Here is a 17861-nt window from a genome sequence, read left to right as displayed (position 1 = left end):
GTGCAAACAAAATAATTTAGTTATAGAGTTGATGCGCTCCAAATTGATATTCCTTTATATAAAGTAGTAAGGTTTGTCATGCCAACTACTGATTGAGTTCTCAATTTTAGTTAAGATCAATATAGGTCCCAAGATGGTTTTGGGCTATTTATTTAAAATATTAAGTCTTAGGGTGATTTTGCGCTATTTTTCTGACATCTTCCACTCATGTTGAATACTAAGCCTCTTGATAATATGTACATGATTATAGATGATCTAGTCCGACAGATAAACTTATTAAAAATAGGACAATAAAACATAATACTCTGGTTGTTTGTAAAGGTGACATTGCTTCCCTAGTTATCCACGGTTGGTTGTTGTACCTGTAGTATCAGTGTCATATAAAAACTGTCTTTACTAAAAGATAATTTTCCAGTTTAGACAAGCAAACCAGTTAAAATATATATAAATATTTGGGTAGACAAACACAAATCTATCTATCTGTAATGTATCCCTGAAAGGAAACTGGGTATACATGGCGTGGAAGTGAAACCGTTGCTTATTCATAATGAACAAGCATATAATCATTTAATAGGGTAGTTCAGGGTAAAATAGCATGAAACCACCCCAAGACATTTTAAAGCTTCTATGGTTAGAACAACCCATTTATAAAAGCAATTTTCGAGACATTTTCCTTCGGACAAAAAATCTTACTTTATATTATAGTTAATTAAACATACACAGAAGTAGATTTTTGTTAGATTACTTAGATTATGAGGCAAATTAATCATAAAACAACACTAGCAGTCGGATTGATCCTTGACTGCTTTTTAGCCGCTTCTTAGTATTTGTACCCCTATCTACCCTACAAATATACATGTTGTCATATGTAATAAAATTCCCCAAGCAAATAATAATAATAATATTAATGATAGTGTTCTTTCAATCTTAGCTTAATTTAAAGATAGCAAAATTGCTGATTTTAATATGACTTAAAAATCTATTAAACTTTATATGAAATATACAAATTCTGTCTCTAGTAGTTTGAATTATAGAAAGGTTTATTTAAAGTAATTGTTAGAATTTAGAAAATTTTATTAGTGTCCATTTATAGGTTAGGTATAGAAAATAGCTTTATTGTATATCTTCAGCAAAAACTAAGCTTCTTTAAAAAAAAAAAAAAAACTATTTTTAATGGTTGTTTTGTAGACAAACTTTAATAATCATACATAAGTAACCCTCAGTGACAGTAGTATGACATTACAGTGGCAGCCTAGACCAGATATGAATTATATTGTTATTCTATAGTAAATAACAACATTAGGAATTATTTTTGAAGACTACGGGAAATGAGACTGAGAGAGAAACATGAGAAAAAGAGAAAGAGAGAGAGAAAGAAAGATATATAGGGAGACAGAAGAAACAAAAGAGAGAGAGAGGGGAAAGATAGATGTCACCCTAAAGGTCATAACATGTCATTATACAATATCAAAGTATCCCACAATATTGCTAAATAGTACACTAAAGGCAAAGTTTCAACTTCTATAAAACCATAGTTAACACTTAGGCACCAAAATAATCTCTAAATAATCAGATGTTTATCTGAAAAAGCAGGCGAGTAAATCTATTATAATTATTAGTCATAGCATTACCAACTCGACGGTCCAAGTAAATTATATACTGAATATTCATTGGTATATGGAATCTTAACAACTAGGAAATAGCAAAATACAGAATAGTTTACCTGAAAAGATTTTTTTGCCTTTTAAATATACCTTTGGCTATATAAAGTACTATTTTTTGTGTTCATTTTGTAAACATTTTTGTGACATACCTTTACCCCCAATTCTAAAACCATTAAAATTATTTGCCATCATAGATAGATGGATAAACATAAAAATGCAGGGATTTTAAGGGATAAGACAATGTACATTCCCAATTATGATTACTTATGTAGGTAAAATTTATTGATTGAAAAGTATGAACCATCCAATCTAGATTTGATAAAAGCGTTTATTAAAATTTTGGTGTCAGTAAAAATTATCTTCTAATACAACATTGCTTCTTGCAGATAGATGGAAAGACAATCATATAGATGATTTTACTAAAAGTTAAAAGAGAGATAAGGATAAATTAATGAGAGTAAAATAAAATCGCAGATAGGTAGATAAACAGAGAGTGATAAACTTGTGTATTGTAGATGGGAACACATTTTAATAAATAGAAAGATGGATAGATAGATTAGACAATATTAGGCTTAGGTAGTCTAGTTTTTATTATGATAAGAACATTGCTTTTATAACCCAGAATTATGTCCTTTGGTAGGTAGCAAAAATGTATAAAAACGAGAGCTAGATAGATAATGGCACAGTTAGGTAGAGTAAAAAGTAGATAGGTAGATAGATAATAAGGTAGTAGTTACTAGTGGTGGCAAAAAGTCACCAAATACATGACAATTAGACAAGCAAAAAGTTTTGGGTAGCAAAAAGATATTAGGAGTTTGGAGGGAAGAAGAAACAAACAAGAATGACAACATTCATAAGTAGAGACGTACAAAAAATCATGGATTGGACAAATGTTACAGAGCATATGTTCAATTGTAAAAACAAAGAGAAGAAGATGCACGAAACCTTAAAAATAATGTTTATGTCTTTTGAAGCATGACCGATAGACAGATAGACAAAACATTGAATAGACTAGATGGGCATATCTCATAAGAATCTTCACTAAAATTTTAGTTGTCCTATATAGTAGCAGAGAAAATAAAATTTCCCCCTTAGCGTTACGGACTAAGTGACTGACTAACTGACATACAGACAGAGTGAATTATAGAGTAGCTTCGCGACTATAAAGATACATAGACATCATATGTATAGAGTAAACCAATGAAGATAAGAGAAATATAAGACATTAGTTAGATGTATGAAAAAGAATAGATAAAGAAAAAGATAGCTAGAAATAATGAATTTAATTACTTGTTTTAATTAGTATATAAAATTAGTAGGATGTATTTGAGTCTGTCTATCTTTATTAATGGATACCGCTAACCGTTGGACGATATGGTTTTCTTTTACATCGAAGCTTCTCATAGGTCCTAATAAGTAATCACCACTGGAAAAAATATCCCCCCTCTAATATTTTTTACTTTTCAAAACTAAAATGTACGCCACCTATCATAAAGTGTTTTAGAGACCTGAAGGGGCGTAGCCGCTAGTTATATAGATATATAGAGACAATTTGAAGGAGAAGGTTGAAAACCAGAGTCCCACAAATAGTAACTTTAATATAGATATACAATAGATAGATAGATAGACAGACAGACATAGAAAGAGACAATTTGTGGGAGACAATTGAAAACCAAGTCTCGCAAAAACTAACATTAATAACAATCAAAAATAAAAACCAGTACAAATCTCTCCATTTCAGCGCAGCTAAAACTTGAAAGAATAAAGGAAATATTGGGAAAGAAAATTTTAAAAAAGGGAAAGGAAGAAAAAGGAAAAGGGAGGATAAGAAAGAGAGAGAGAGGGAAGAAAAAGGAAAAGGGAAGATAAGAAAGAGAGAGAGAGGGAAGAAAAAAGAAACATCTTAGAAAGAGATAAAATAAAGAAATACGAGAAAAACTGACATGAAATATATAAAAAAGACTTATGAATATCATTATATAAAATATAGATGAAAAATAAGTTAGGGAAAACAAATTTCTATAGAGACACACAACCAAAGAAAAAATTATAAAATGTCTCGAAGGGAAAAAGTGAAAAAAGGGTGTGAATTAAAAGGGCTATAAAAGAAAGAGGGAGCAATAGAATGAAAAAAAAGAAAGAGTGAGAAAAAGGGTTAGAGAAATAAAAAGAAAATATGAGCTGCGATTATAGCTTCCTTCCTTTTCTATGGTTTTATGTGTCATTTTTATATGTGTCTTTGTCACTGTGTGTGTGTGTGTGAGTGTTTGTGTGATTGTTGGTGTGATTTTTTATGTCTTCGTTTTTAGTATGTGTTTTAAATGTAATGTATTTTATTTAAGTTTTAAAGTATCAAAGGGGAGTACTCTGTATTTGTCAAATATCAATATATCCATTTAATTGATCTACGCTTTGCTACCATGTACATGTACTTGTTATCACTTACAGACAAAGGTCGTACAATTAAAGATTTACACCTGGATAACCTATGGGGTGCTGAAGTTTATTGTCTGTAGGACGTTTAGCCGCTTAATCATGCACTTCTATATAAAATACTTAAAAGGGTTAAATGGTACTGTATATTACCCTTCTCGAGATTTTATCTAACTTTCTATCAATAAGTTGAATTATCTATATATCTAACTAACTATTTTAACTGTCTGTCCAATTATATGTATTAGCTGCCAAGAAAAATCATGTTTATTTTCTATTGAATAACTTAACCAAAACACAAAACAAAAACTTTTCTGAAGTAGGGGGGCTACAAATTTGTTAAATCATGTGAAACGTCATAAAAATTAGCATAAAAGAGAAAAATGGAATGACAGAAACTTAGACCCTTTGTGATGATTTAAGATGATATATTTCTACACTCCTAAGTATGATAGAATTTTGATTTTGATTTTAAAAATCATCTAGCAAATAAGTCATCAATACTATGATTTTTTTGTATCATCAACCAATTTGACCTATCATAGACATTTAAGGAATATTTTTACATTAAGAGAAACTGTATTGAATTATTTTTTGAAGCCTCAAACAAAACGGCAGAAATTTGAGTGGATGACTGGATCAAAGAGGTTTCAACATAATCTTCTCCTAGTTGTAGTACTAAAGATAAACAGCCTTATGTCTGAAATTTGGGAGGGTAGGGGGGTTCTTTTTTTTCCTAGACATTTTCTTTATTCTAGCACTAGGGTCTTAAAACATGCTGCTATTTTTGATGAATTACCTAAGCTAGAAATATTGAAATATACATTTAGAACTTCCAGTATAGAAGAGTTGGTTGTCTGTAATTGTTGAATGTTATCATATAAACCTTTAATAAGCAATAACTGTATTAGTATAGATATATAACCCAGACAACTACCTGAATCCAGTGTTAGGGTCCTTTTTGTCTTTTGTGGCGACTTGGTTGTGTTGATATTTCCAACTCTATTGGCAGATATTCAAAGACCCATTGCAAGTTGGTTCAGGGTCCACGGGTTGGGGACTTACAGTATTTTAACCCCTTCCCTCTATATTGTTTTACTTTAAATAATAAGCAATTAAGTAAGAAGGTGTAATGTCTCAAGTTTTGATGTGTGACATACCATCACCCCTACAACTACTGTACTTGAATGTTAACAAGATTTTTTGCGTTTTTGACCGCACATCTAATTTCTAAATACGGGTGATGCAATAATACATCACCAGCGAAAAATCTGCCCCAAGATATTTGGAAAATTTGGGTCCTCTCTGTAAGTTGCAGCTTCTCTTAATAATTTTCTTTTGAAATATTTTGGATATCTATAAAAGTTGCAGCTTTCTAACTAGGTTACTTTTTTATCACTAATTCTTTCTTTCTCACTCTCTCTTTTCTGCTCTTTTATTTCTCTCTCTCTTTCTCTCGCACGTTTTTTCCTTCTTTCTCTGTCTCTATACGAGTTATTATTCTCTTATTATGTCATAGTATTTTATTTCTTATAATAGCTATGTCCCCCAAATATGGAGAATGTTCTTGTTTTTGGTTACAAGTGGCAATGGTTTGGCAGATGCTTGCTGTAATACATCAGCTTATAGTGGTTCCCTTCAACTATTCACAGCTATAATATCACTATATAATAACAAGTTAGCCCTGACATTTATCATACTGTTATACTATGGTTTTAATTAAACGATCCCATCTGTTTGTTTTTAGGACATATGTAATATGTAAAAATATACATTTCACTTATATATTATTATATTTTACCTCATTTAATGACTAAAATCTAAACTGTCCTTTCCTTCATATATTTTGATGTTTAATAAAATCTAAATAAGTATTACAACATCCACGACAAGCACGTAAAACGAAAAGAAATATTAAGTAGAATCATGACGGGAAGGCAAAGTGAATTAAAATCAAAGTAATCATTGGTTAGGAAATTATCTTATATGAGCAGATTTCAAATTACGCAATAGTAATAGCATTATTGTAGAATAGCTGACTGATAAAATAAGTTATAGAAAAGTTTATTGTTTTCTGTATACTTAAACCTGTCCGTGATTTAATGAAAGTCACATTTTTTCTTAACATGCAATTGTCAAAGAAATAAAAAATTATAGTTTTTACATTATTACAGGATTTTTGCAACTTTACATATGTAGACAATTTTTAGAGTATACAGTAATTTTTTTTCAACATAAGTCATTTTACCTAAATTCTATCCTAAGTAAACGTTTGAATATCCAGCATTTTTAAAAAATTAAAAATTTAAAAATCAATGTTGAGGTAAAATGTTGAAATAAGAGTATTTCTAATTATTTGCCCTCAGAAAGATTTTATGTCTGTAGGTGAACATCTCTTATATAACTGGACCTATTTGATTGTGTTTTCATTGAAACTTTGTAATCGACTTTAGACTGTTTTAGGCTATTTTTCTTACAGGTACGAAGTAGCCAGTATAATAAAAACTTTTCGGAGTTTTGATAATTTACATTTCCAAAGTCTACTAGTAGCCTATGAGTTTACAAGGGTAAAATTATTTGAAAAGAGGCATAAGGGAAAAATATGAATCATATATTTTAAAAATTAATTAAACTTCAGAAAATGGATAGTATTTAGAAATAATTTTATTTATTATTCAATCCATTTATTTGTATAAATACTTATTGAGAAGCTTACCAATTTATCTGATCTGTAAGCTTCTAATTATATAAGATAATAAAATTCTTTTAATATTCATCTACCCCTATTACAACTGATCAATCTATTCATAAATCTATTCATTTATATATCTATTCATAAAACAATCTATCCACTGCATTGGTAAAGTACAGACAAAAAAGAAGTAGTAACTTTTTTTTTATTTCTTCCTTGTAAATAATTAGACATAATAGGAGGAAGCTGGGATGATTAAGTTCGTAGCAGCGTAGCTGTATAGTATAAAAAATATAAATCTAATTTTAATTTATTAAAGGCGAAGCTTTCTTACTCTTAGTGTAAGTCCATCGGTCTGTTACGGATAGCTATTTAATTCAAGCATGTTAGAATTCTCCAACTTAATATGATGAATCCTGTAGCAGTTATGTACAATTAAGAAAGTGTAGCAATTCCATAATTATTACCAGAAAAGCCATGTTTTAAACATGTTTTTTTCATGAGCTTCACTTGTATGGATGTTGTCATCCTTGTTTTGTTTATCTTTATAACTAATTTCTACTAAAGATATTATCAATCTTATTCTTAATTCTTTTCGGGGAATTATCACAAAAAGTTTCTATTATGTCTGTAAAAAAGTTTTTTTTTTGAGTTGCTTTGCTCCCAAGAAGAAAAGGGGGTTATTAAAACATTTGAGCATTGCAATTAAATCTCAATTGTTGGGGTGTGTGTGTGTGTGTGAGGGGGGACGGGGTGCTTGTATGTGTGTGGGAATGCGTGTTTGTGTGTGAGAGTGCTTAAAATCAGTGCAATTTAAAACACATAAACAATCAGAAATAAAGGCAATGCATTAAGGTCTTAAAAACTACTTTGGAATTATTGTCTACTACTATCTTTCCTTATATTTAGTTAGTTTATATAAAAATAAAGTTAAGTCCTAAAAATCTAATGCCCAGCAAGTTTAGGGCTTCTTTAAATAAAATAATCTTAAAACCAGTACTCGGCAGCCGACAAATCCTTAATTCAAACAAGTAAGATGCTTTGATTTAAAAAAAAAGATTGTCATATTTGGTTCATGTTTAGACTTCTAGCTGATTTTAAAGTGGTTAAAGGTTGATTTCCTTGAGGTTTACAGGCGGCAGAGGCGCGTGTTTTAAGTAATTGTACTATGATTTTGAGACAAGAATAATTAATCTCCCATTGATCTTTCTCTAATTTTTACATGTAAGAGATGAGGGGAAATGAAAAGTGGAAAAAAGAGAGATAATATAAGGAAAAGAGTAATAAAGGGAAACAAAAGTCTGATTTTAAAGAGATGGGTGAGGGGGGATGGGAGATAGGGCAGGGGTATGTATTCAGTAAAATATTTCAGAATATAGTAAAAGTTCATGTTCAAAAATATAAAACTTTAACTATTTAATATTATAGTGTCAACAAGAATGACAACTTCCATAGACAGTAAAGCATAACTATAATATTACCTAATTATTCGCAATTATACAAGAACCTACGGATGGGCAAATAGAGTTATGAAGTAGATGCTTACTGGTTAGAATATTCACAATTAAGATTAAGTTGTCTATCTTTTATAGCAGCAGCAAAATGTCAATTTTACATTTATTTTTTATTTTAAATTACCTTTCTTATTTAAATGCGGGAAGTGAAGTTTGTTTGTTTTCCAGAACTTTTTCTAGAAGTGTCTTATTCTACACAGACATTATCCTAAAGAGTGGCAGAGAAATTTATAGAAAGAAATGGAGCGATATAAATGTAGCTAACATTGGCGTGCGGTAAGGGGAGAGTAGGGGGCAAATATCTGTGCACGCGAGTGATAGCTAGCAAGAAAGATATTTGGTAGATAATTATTCAATTCCTTCCTTTAAGACTGCATAAAAATTGTAATAGGCGTTGCTTCTTTCTGTCTATCTATCTACCAAAAACAATAATGTCATAAGAAGTGGAGCAAATTTTAGAACAATTAACTTCAGTACAAAGTTATCATTTTAATAAAAAGAGCATGTTATAAAATAGATACTAAGCCTCAATACAATGTTAAACGACTATTACTAGTAAAGTTATATTTAAACTGTCGGTTCGTCCATGAAACCTTATGACGAACACACCCTAATGTAGCAATGCTGCGCTTCTTAAAATCTAACTATCTAATTATCTCTCCGACCTCTATTTGTTATGAACAGTTAACAAATATAACACTTCATACTTTGTATCAATTTTAAGTATAATATCTATCTATCTTTCTATTTTCTTTATGTTTTTAATATGTCACTAGCGGCTGGGTCATTAGCATCAAATAATTCGAAGGGGGAGGGGGGGGGGGAGTGTCGAAGTGGTTCGAAAATAGCTTACAATTACTCTATTGCTTATATTTAACAAAGGAAATAGCTCTTGCACTTGATCGGTTCAGTCATTTGCGAGATTTTAATACAAATAAAAAAATCTTCAGCTTCATACATCCTTAAAATAAAGTAACAGGTTATTGTATGTCTTTGTGTGTGTGTACCAAAGAACCTTGCTAACCACTGAACCTATATGGTGCTCCGTTACATGGTAGCTTCTACTAGGTCCTGGTAAGGTTTATTATTATTTTGAAGGAGGGTACCACCACCATCCCAAGAGAAATCACCCCTAGAAAATAAATCCCCCCAAATTTAAAAAAAAAATTTCTTTAAAAAACTGTAATTGAAAGAGGGGGTTTGACTCCCCCCCCCCCTAACCCAAAGACCCCTAGATGCGACTAGGGGCGTAGCCGCTGCTCGTATTTAAATAAAGGGATGAAGTATTTTTTGTTTAATAAAAAAAAACTTATATGATACAACTATGAACACGAACAGTACTACTTCAAATTTTTGTATGAAATTTGGGCGAAACACAAAGTTTAGATTGATTGAACCACTATCAAGTGAAACTTGTAGCTGGCTAAAATAACGATATCTTTTCCACATTCCGTCACCTCCTACTGGATGAATGAAGTGACCAATAAATGATGTCCATTGTCCATGCTAGCAACCTAAATTGACGACAATTTTTTTTCCTGTCACGATATCCGTGTATATTCTATATCCATTCGTATTGACTATTTTCCTACATCATTATCAAATAGACGGACATACCACAGTTTTAAAATAGACTCGCCTCTAAAAAGCATCGTCATTGCAAATTAACAAAAAGTGTCTTATGGTCAGTTTCTTAACTAGCAGGAAAAGTTACTCTTAAAAATAAATAGATTTAGATAATTTTGGAAAGAATTAAATGGATATAAAGAAATAGATAGATAGAGAGATTATCATATAGTCAGATAAAACGGTAAACCAAGATAATCTTATTCAAGTAAATCATATATATCTAAATCTTTGAATTATTTTTTTTCTGATTAATTATCTTTTTTCAAGCTTATCCTTATTATCAAATAGCAAAAACAGGGTATATCATTAGAAAATAGAAATAGATAGTGTTATGTAATTCATCAGCAAAGATAAATAGATATTTAGATGGTAAGACCAATTATATCCAAATGCAGAGCAACAACAAAATACCAAAAATGCATTAAACAATGATACAAGGCAAAACCTGCTGAAACTAATTTTAGAGACACTACGCTGATACTGTAAACTGAAATAGAGAAGCTTTTTTACTGCGTAAAGACTAAATTATTCTGTTATTTTTTGACGGATTGTTAGACATATGGAAATGTGCTAGTTAAACAGTAGCTGAACTTCAGTAAAAATAAATTTACTAAAGAATGTAGTTGCTTATTATAAAGGCAGCGAAAAATTACCATTTTAAATGGTTTAGCATAAATCAAAGTAGAGATAGATAGATTACTTTCAAATTATAAATCAAAATGGAAAAGGCAAGGGTCGGTAGCCGACTAAAGTTATTTTTACGTGTGCAGATGATTGTTGCTTAAAAAAGGAATTAACAAAGCTAAGACTTTAATAAGTTTCTAATAAGTGTATTCTAATTTTCTACCTGAAATTCATTTTAACAATTTCTGTTTTAAGTCTTTAACAATAATGTACTAATTTTTGCTACTAATCACCAACGAAGCTGAAAGGGAGTTAAACGTTACAGAACACACTCTGCGTGTTACAACAAATAAAAAGCAATATCTAAAAAAGATGATAATAATATTTGATTAAAATTGCAAGATTTTGGGTTTATCTATAAACCATATGGCATGGAAATAGTTTAAACAATGCACAACCAAAATATTAGTAGCATACCTTCTCTACAACTAAGGTATATATATATATACGATTATCCATCATATGTTATCCTGTTATTTTTTTGTTTATTAACACTGACATTACATATAGAAAAGCTGCATAACTTTTAACAATTAAAAAAGTAAAACAATTAAAGAAGATTTTTTCTCAAACAATTTATTATAACAAACAATTATTTACTATTCCGTTATTTGTATGATACATAATCAATTATTTGAATAAAATCTGACAAAATTGTTTTCGTCTGTTTTTTGCTATCTATCTATTATCTATATGATATCCTTTCTTTCATATTTATAACTAGCGGATTCGCCCCTTGATGCAGTTAGCGGGATCCTTCGGTACACACAGACAAACAAACTCATAAACATCCTGTTGATAGATCCTCTGGGGAATTGTCCTATATTAACTTAAATGTAGTGTACTTTTACGCAGAAAAGTTATCTGTAAATTAAAGTAATATATACTATAAATCTATTATTTGTAACACCCAATAGACATCATACCCTTTAATTGTGCGACACTTGTTTTAAAGTCTCTACTGTGCATTTTTACGTCAAAACGTATCTTTTACATTACATATTTAACAATATATTAATTTTAGGATGAGTCTGGGCTGAGCAATACCGACCCCACCAACCATTCTCACAGCCACTCAACCCGCTGGTCAACATCAACCGCCGCCAATAATGGAGCTAACGGCGATATTGTCTCGGTTTGCTGCGCTTCTGACGCCCAAAGTCTTGACCGCCTCAGCATTCAGACACAGGAAGGCGAAATATTCGGCGGAAATGAAGATTTTAACTGGCGACTGGGGCGTGGCGGCCGAGCCGCTGATTGGGCCAAAGACTTTGACAATCTCCTGTCAGACCGGTATGGACTGAATAAATTTACAGAATTTTTGCGGCAAGAATTTAGCCACGAAAACATATACTTTTGGTCTGCAGCTGAACGTTACCGTCTTATTGAAGGCGTCGAAAGTGGCGAGAATGGTGGTGATATAGATAATCGGCGTAGAGATGCGGCTAAAAATATTCTAAGGAGGCATCTAGCGCCCGGCGCCGTAGATCCCGTGAACTTAGATGCTGCCAGCCGTTTGAGACTCCTGTCAAATCTTGAAAAAATCGGTGCTACAATTGAAACTGCTAGTCAGATAGACGAAGAAGGATTTTTCGTGTCTGTAGCTACTGAAAAAGAAACACAGACAGGGGATAATTTAATGTGCGCCACGCCGCAACCTGATCTATTCCTTCAAGCACAGAATCAAATCTATAACCTAATGAAATACGACAGCTATCCGCGATTCTTGAAAAGCCGGCTGTACACCGATTGTGTGCGGCGGGAAATGACAGGTTCTAGCCTGTCGGCGGTAACACTTACCGGTACAACAGCGTCGTCAGAAATTGATGACGTTATTGTGGATGACTTACCGTCGACATTGCCGCGCGGCAATAAATCCGCCAAAGATTCAGGTCCCTCAAAAGGAAGAAATGCGGGCAATCGGTTGTCGGTGTTTTGGGACAATACGTGGGGCCGGAAGGATGGTGGAAATAGCGGCGGTAATCATGCAGCCTTGGCCTGCAGTGCGGTAAATAGCGGAGATATGACTGCAGATTTACTTAAACATGGAAACCACAGGTCAATATTTTCCAATTTACTCTACAATAACAAAAAAGTTTATTTTCAAAATTTAGTCATCTATAATACAAAGTAAAATGTCCGTCTGTCCCTTAAGATCTCGGTAACCACTGAACCGATCGGATTCTACTGTGTAAGGTATATACCTATTGGTCCTGTGGTGGTTTCAAGTTATTTTCTTGGGGGTTGGGGCACCCCCAACCCCCCCAAAAATGAAAATTTCCACCCCCCCCCCAAAAAAAAATTCACACTTTACATAAATTATTGACAGCAGCACCAGAATTTAAAATTTGTTTTTTTTAAAATTACCTCATGGGGCAAAGCCCCTGGAGGCTAGGAGCGAAGCCGCTAGTGATATAAAAAGACAGCAACTAGAAGGATAATTTAGTCTAAATACAATCACATTTAGCAAACTTTTGACATGTAATGTTTAAACAACAATCTTAAATTAATAGATAAGTAAATTGCCAATAAACTTAAAGGAATGTTAACATTTTTCCATTATATTTCCTTTTTTATATAATACTTTGTTCCCCTAGCATCTAGGACTCTGTATTCAAAGGGGAAGCAAAATTTTCTTTCTTTATGTGAGGGATTCTGCAGACTAACTTACGCAATCCTTCTAAATTTTCTTTGTTTTAGGGAGGGCTATTGAACATTAACTCTCGTAATCCTTATAAATTTTCTTTGTTTTAGGGAGGGCCACTGTACACTAACTCTCGTAATACTTCCAAATTTTCTTTATTTAGGGAGCTCTCATAATCCTTCCAAATATTCTTTGATTTAGGGAAGGCCACTACTGACTAACTCTCATAATCCTTCCAAATTTTCTTTATTTAGGGAGCTCTCATAATCCTTCCAAATTTTCTTTGATTTAGGGAAGGCCACTACTGACTAACTCTCATAATCCTTCCAAATTTTCTTTATTTAGGAAGCTCTCATAATCCTTCCAAATTTTCTTTGTTTTAGGGAAGGCTACTACTGACTAACTCTCATAATCCTTCCAAATTTTCTTTGTTTTATGGAGGGCAACTACAGACTAATTTGCGTAATACTTCCAAATTTTCTTAGTTTTAGGGAGGGCCACTGCACACTAACTCGCGTAATCTTTTAAAATTTTCTCTGTTCTAGGGAGGGCCACTGCACATTGACTCGCGTAATCCTTCCAAATGGTTCAACAAGTGTTGTAACTACAACAAGCGGGGAATCTATCCGCGCCCTTGTGTCTCGCCTACTTGAAAAACGTGGCTTGAAAATTGCTAACTTTGAGGTATGTAGTTTTCGGGTATAGTCCCTTTCGTGACATCGCACCTTAAGGGGCGATTATTCGTATTTTCACAGTAGGTTTTCTCCTATTTCTAGCCCCTGCGGGGGGCTCTAACCCTGCGGGGCTAATTACCTAACCCTGTGGGGCAATCATTTAACCCAATATAACCTAAGCTAACCTAAAATAACTTATAAAAAGCCATTTTGAAAATACGACAAATCGCCCCTTAAGGTGCGATGTCACGAAAGGGACTATTCCCTAGTTTTCTTATCCAAGCACTTAAATTTCCAGACCTATTAAGAACAGAATTTTTTAGTTGTCCAAACAGAATAATATTAATTTTGACACACAATTCACGGCAAGAATTTTGGGTTCAATGGCAAAAGATTTTGAATAAACCTGGTATCTGGAATCAAACCTATATCTGTTTAGCCCCCTCGGGACCTCTAACCATGCGGGGCCCTATAATCGTATCTTTACTTAAACTAAACAAAAAAACATCAAATACATTTCTTTTTGTCTTTTTATTTTGTTTTACTTAATGTCACACTATCTATCTGAATAAAAACGTATTAAATCTTTATTTTTCCCTAAAAAAGTTCTACCCCATACAAATTTTGCCTGTGAATATTATATTTATATCTAGGTATACTCCACTGGCGGCGATGAATCCTCAGGGACTGGCGGCCGCCAGTTTGATCTTTCTGAAGACTGCTGCACCCTTGGATGCACTGAGGTGCGGGTTGAACAGCGGATAAGCTTCAAAATTTGCGGAATCCCAACCTCCACCTCAAATCCACCTTCAAACTACAAAACTTTAAATGTAAAAACCCGCACATTTAAACAGATAAGGGATGTATTGGCGCCGTTATTGCATCCTTACAACCTTGAATTAGCGATAAACCCCGCCGAAAGTCCAAGAAACGGCGGTGCAATTGCCGTTAATGTTGTTACAGAAGATGGTGCTTGGGTAGACTTGAACCGTGACGTTTCTACAATAGAAAACAAACGTTTGTTTGTTCAGCCTTGTAACGGCGGCAAAAGTAGCGTGTTTGGCGGCGATGTTAGTGCTTTGACTGATAATGATAACGGTCCAACTCCTTCGGCCGAAATTTCTCTATATGAAGGACTACAAATTATGCGACGGGGTCGTTTTGAAGATCAACGCGGTACAGAAATCCGCTTTGAAATTCCAGACTTTCTGAAACTACCGCAGTCTTCAGACTCACCGCAAAGCAGTAAGAGCACCCCGACGGTCAGCACAAGCACCCCGCAGTCATCCAAAGCTCCCAAAGTAAATAAGGATAGCATTCAAATGACCCCGATAAAAAAGGAGGTATTTAATGATTCTAGCCCAACACTGGGATTTGTGTAAATTTAAACATTTAATTAATCAAAATAGAAACACTTAGTGAAAAGAAATAATCAATTATAAACAGTTATTGATGTTTTAATTCATTGAACCAATAAAACAAAATTTGGACCAATTGATTTAATTAAGAAAAATATGATAATTGAATATTTTTTATCCATAATGTTTTTAACCTACAATAAATTTAGTATTCTTAGTTTTTTAAGCATTACAATTTTGTGATTTTTGTATTTTTTGCTCTGTTATGCCGTTATGAAAAAATCAGATAGATAGACGTATATTACTAAAATGATGACTTTTTAAAACTACCAAAGAATAAATTAGATTTAAAATGTATATAAATTTTGTATCATTTAAAATGTAAAAATATATATAAAAGATTTAAAAAAAATAGAACAGCCTAATTTAGTGTTCTAAGTAATTAATAACAAAGTTTTAGTTATGTGATTAAATAATTCTCAAAATTGAGAAAAAAATATTGAAATTTTGGAAATGTATCAATGTCACATTTTTCTGCTTTTATTACATCAACATAAGATGTCATTTATAATTACTTAATCTTTAACCTAAAAAGTGTATATACAATTATTTCGACAGATTTTAAAGAGGAATGTTATTTTTAAATGGTTAAAAATCAAATAAAAATTATACTTTATAGGTATTTTTATGTAAATATGTAATATTGTAGATAATAAAAGTATATATATGTACACTGTGATATTAAAATAATGTTTTTTAATAACTTTGCATTTTTAATAAAAACTATTGCATTAATTTGAGTTGGATTTTTTTACAGCGTGCCTACTTTATAATTATAAATGTTCGTTTGTCTGTCCATCTAAAACAAAATTTCTCGGATGCTTTCAAAAGTAATGCCTGTTTTGATTAGTTTTTCTGCTGAATAACAGGCATCTTCTCTGCTATTCCACTTGTCAATCTGCTTTTATCATAATAAAAGAAATATAATTTCTAAATTTAAAATGAGCGAAATATTGAAAAAAATCTTATAATAGAGTTCAGGTCACACATTTCCTTTTTAATTTGTTTAAACTTTAAAGTACTCGGTCAAATACTTTTTATGAATATTGTTTTTCTAAAATTATTCCTTTAAAATGTGATACATAAAAAGTCTTGAAATTATGATGAAAGGTTTTGTGATTTTTGAAGTATTCATGGCAGTACAACTACATTACTAAAACTGCCTGATCCGTAACAGTACAACTATTTCAATGGTCTCTATTCACATTGCAAGAATCGTGAAGGTATAACCATTTCAGAATTGAAAATGGCACCGTGACAGTACAGTAGAATCATTTTTATAGTACAATATTTGGCCTTACCAGTACTAACATAATAAACTAAAATATTCCTTACAGTACGACTGTTGTTGTTATGTTCTGTTTTAAATATGTTGAGAGGTTTTGTGACTTTTTATCTTATTGTAAAAAAAATACAAAAATGAAACAAGACCAAAAATGGTAATAGATGAGTAGATACTTGTATAAAATAATTTATGAATCTAACATAGAATGATTACCATATATTATATTTATAGAGAGAAAAAGAGATTTTGATTTAATTTTTGTTATTTTATTTTATTTGAAACATACAAAAAAATTAGTGTATAACCTATTCAACATCATATAATTGAATATTGTGCAAATAATTAATTAAAAGGGATGTTTTTTTTTTTATATACACTAATATCTTTGAATAGCTTTAGTTGTAACTCTATGGAGATGTGCAACATTTCTGTTGGAAGGAGTGAGTCAGTGAGTGTTACGGATACTATAGAGATGCTACTCATCCAATAATAAAACAAGTGTCAAATAAATTAGCATTTGAGTGCTGTTTGACCAAGACAATTTCAGAAGCATATCTTAAATAGTAAATAAGTAGACACCAGGAATAAGGTATAGATAACAAGCGAAATATATCTAAAATAATATCAAGAAAAGTCGTCAAATCTACTAAATGTTGCCCCCAAACTACAGCTGAAAATAACGTATAGGTTTTGTGATTTTTTTTCTTCGAATTAATTTCATTGTTGGTATAAGCTGATATACTCTAATAGATTTGACTCTATATACGTTTTCTCAAAAGCTCGATATATAGCATTTCTGCTCAGGAGTTAGTGAGGGAAACGGATACTATAGAGATGCTACTCAACTGGTAATAAACAATTTAAACTAAATTTGCACTGGAGTGATGAGAGATCAAGATAATTTCAGAAGCAGATGAGAAGAGAATACATTTGTATAAAACGTTTAGAAATCCCCTTCATAGAGACTGATGGATGTACAAAAAAAGTTATATAGTAGATTCTGATGGGCAAAGAAAATTAAGGAAAATTTCAGAAGCATGTTGTGCATGTAACAACCTGAGTATGGATAAATTTATCTGCTACGCCCCTATAGGCCATTTGGTGCACTTGGGGTATGGGAGGGGGTTGGGTAAACGTCTAGTTATGTTTTTAAAAAAATCAAAAATATTATTTAGGGGTGCATATTTTTTCATTGTCGATTCATCTTGGTAGGGAAGATAGAGT

At 31.9% G+C, this 17861-nt stretch overlaps 1 protein-coding gene across 1 annotated transcript in view; it reads left to right on the top strand.

Moving 5' to 3' along the window:
- The window catches only part of LOC145327240 (uncharacterized), a 51604-nt gene extending 35517 nt beyond the window's left edge, over positions 1 to 16087 (top strand). The window contains exons 5-7 of the mRNA XM_080170827.1: positions 11641 to 12674; positions 13806 to 13944; positions 14588 to 16087. Coding sequence (XP_080026953.1) covers positions 11641 to 12674; positions 13806 to 13944; positions 14588 to 15316 — 1902 coding nt within the window. The 3' untranslated portion in view covers positions 15317 to 16087. The remainder of the gene's footprint in view (positions 1 to 11640; positions 12675 to 13805; positions 13945 to 14587) is intronic.
- Positions 16088 to 17861: the final 1774 nt, after the last annotated feature.

Source organism: Acartia tonsa, chromosome 1, assembly GCF_053477335.1.
Source record: "Acartia tonsa isolate MP-2025a chromosome 1, ASM5347733v1, whole genome shotgun sequence".
NCBI classification, from domain to species: domain Eukaryota; kingdom Metazoa; phylum Arthropoda; class Copepoda; order Calanoida; family Acartiidae; genus Acartia; species Acartia tonsa.
This window is presented reverse-complemented; position numbering and strand designations above follow the sequence as displayed.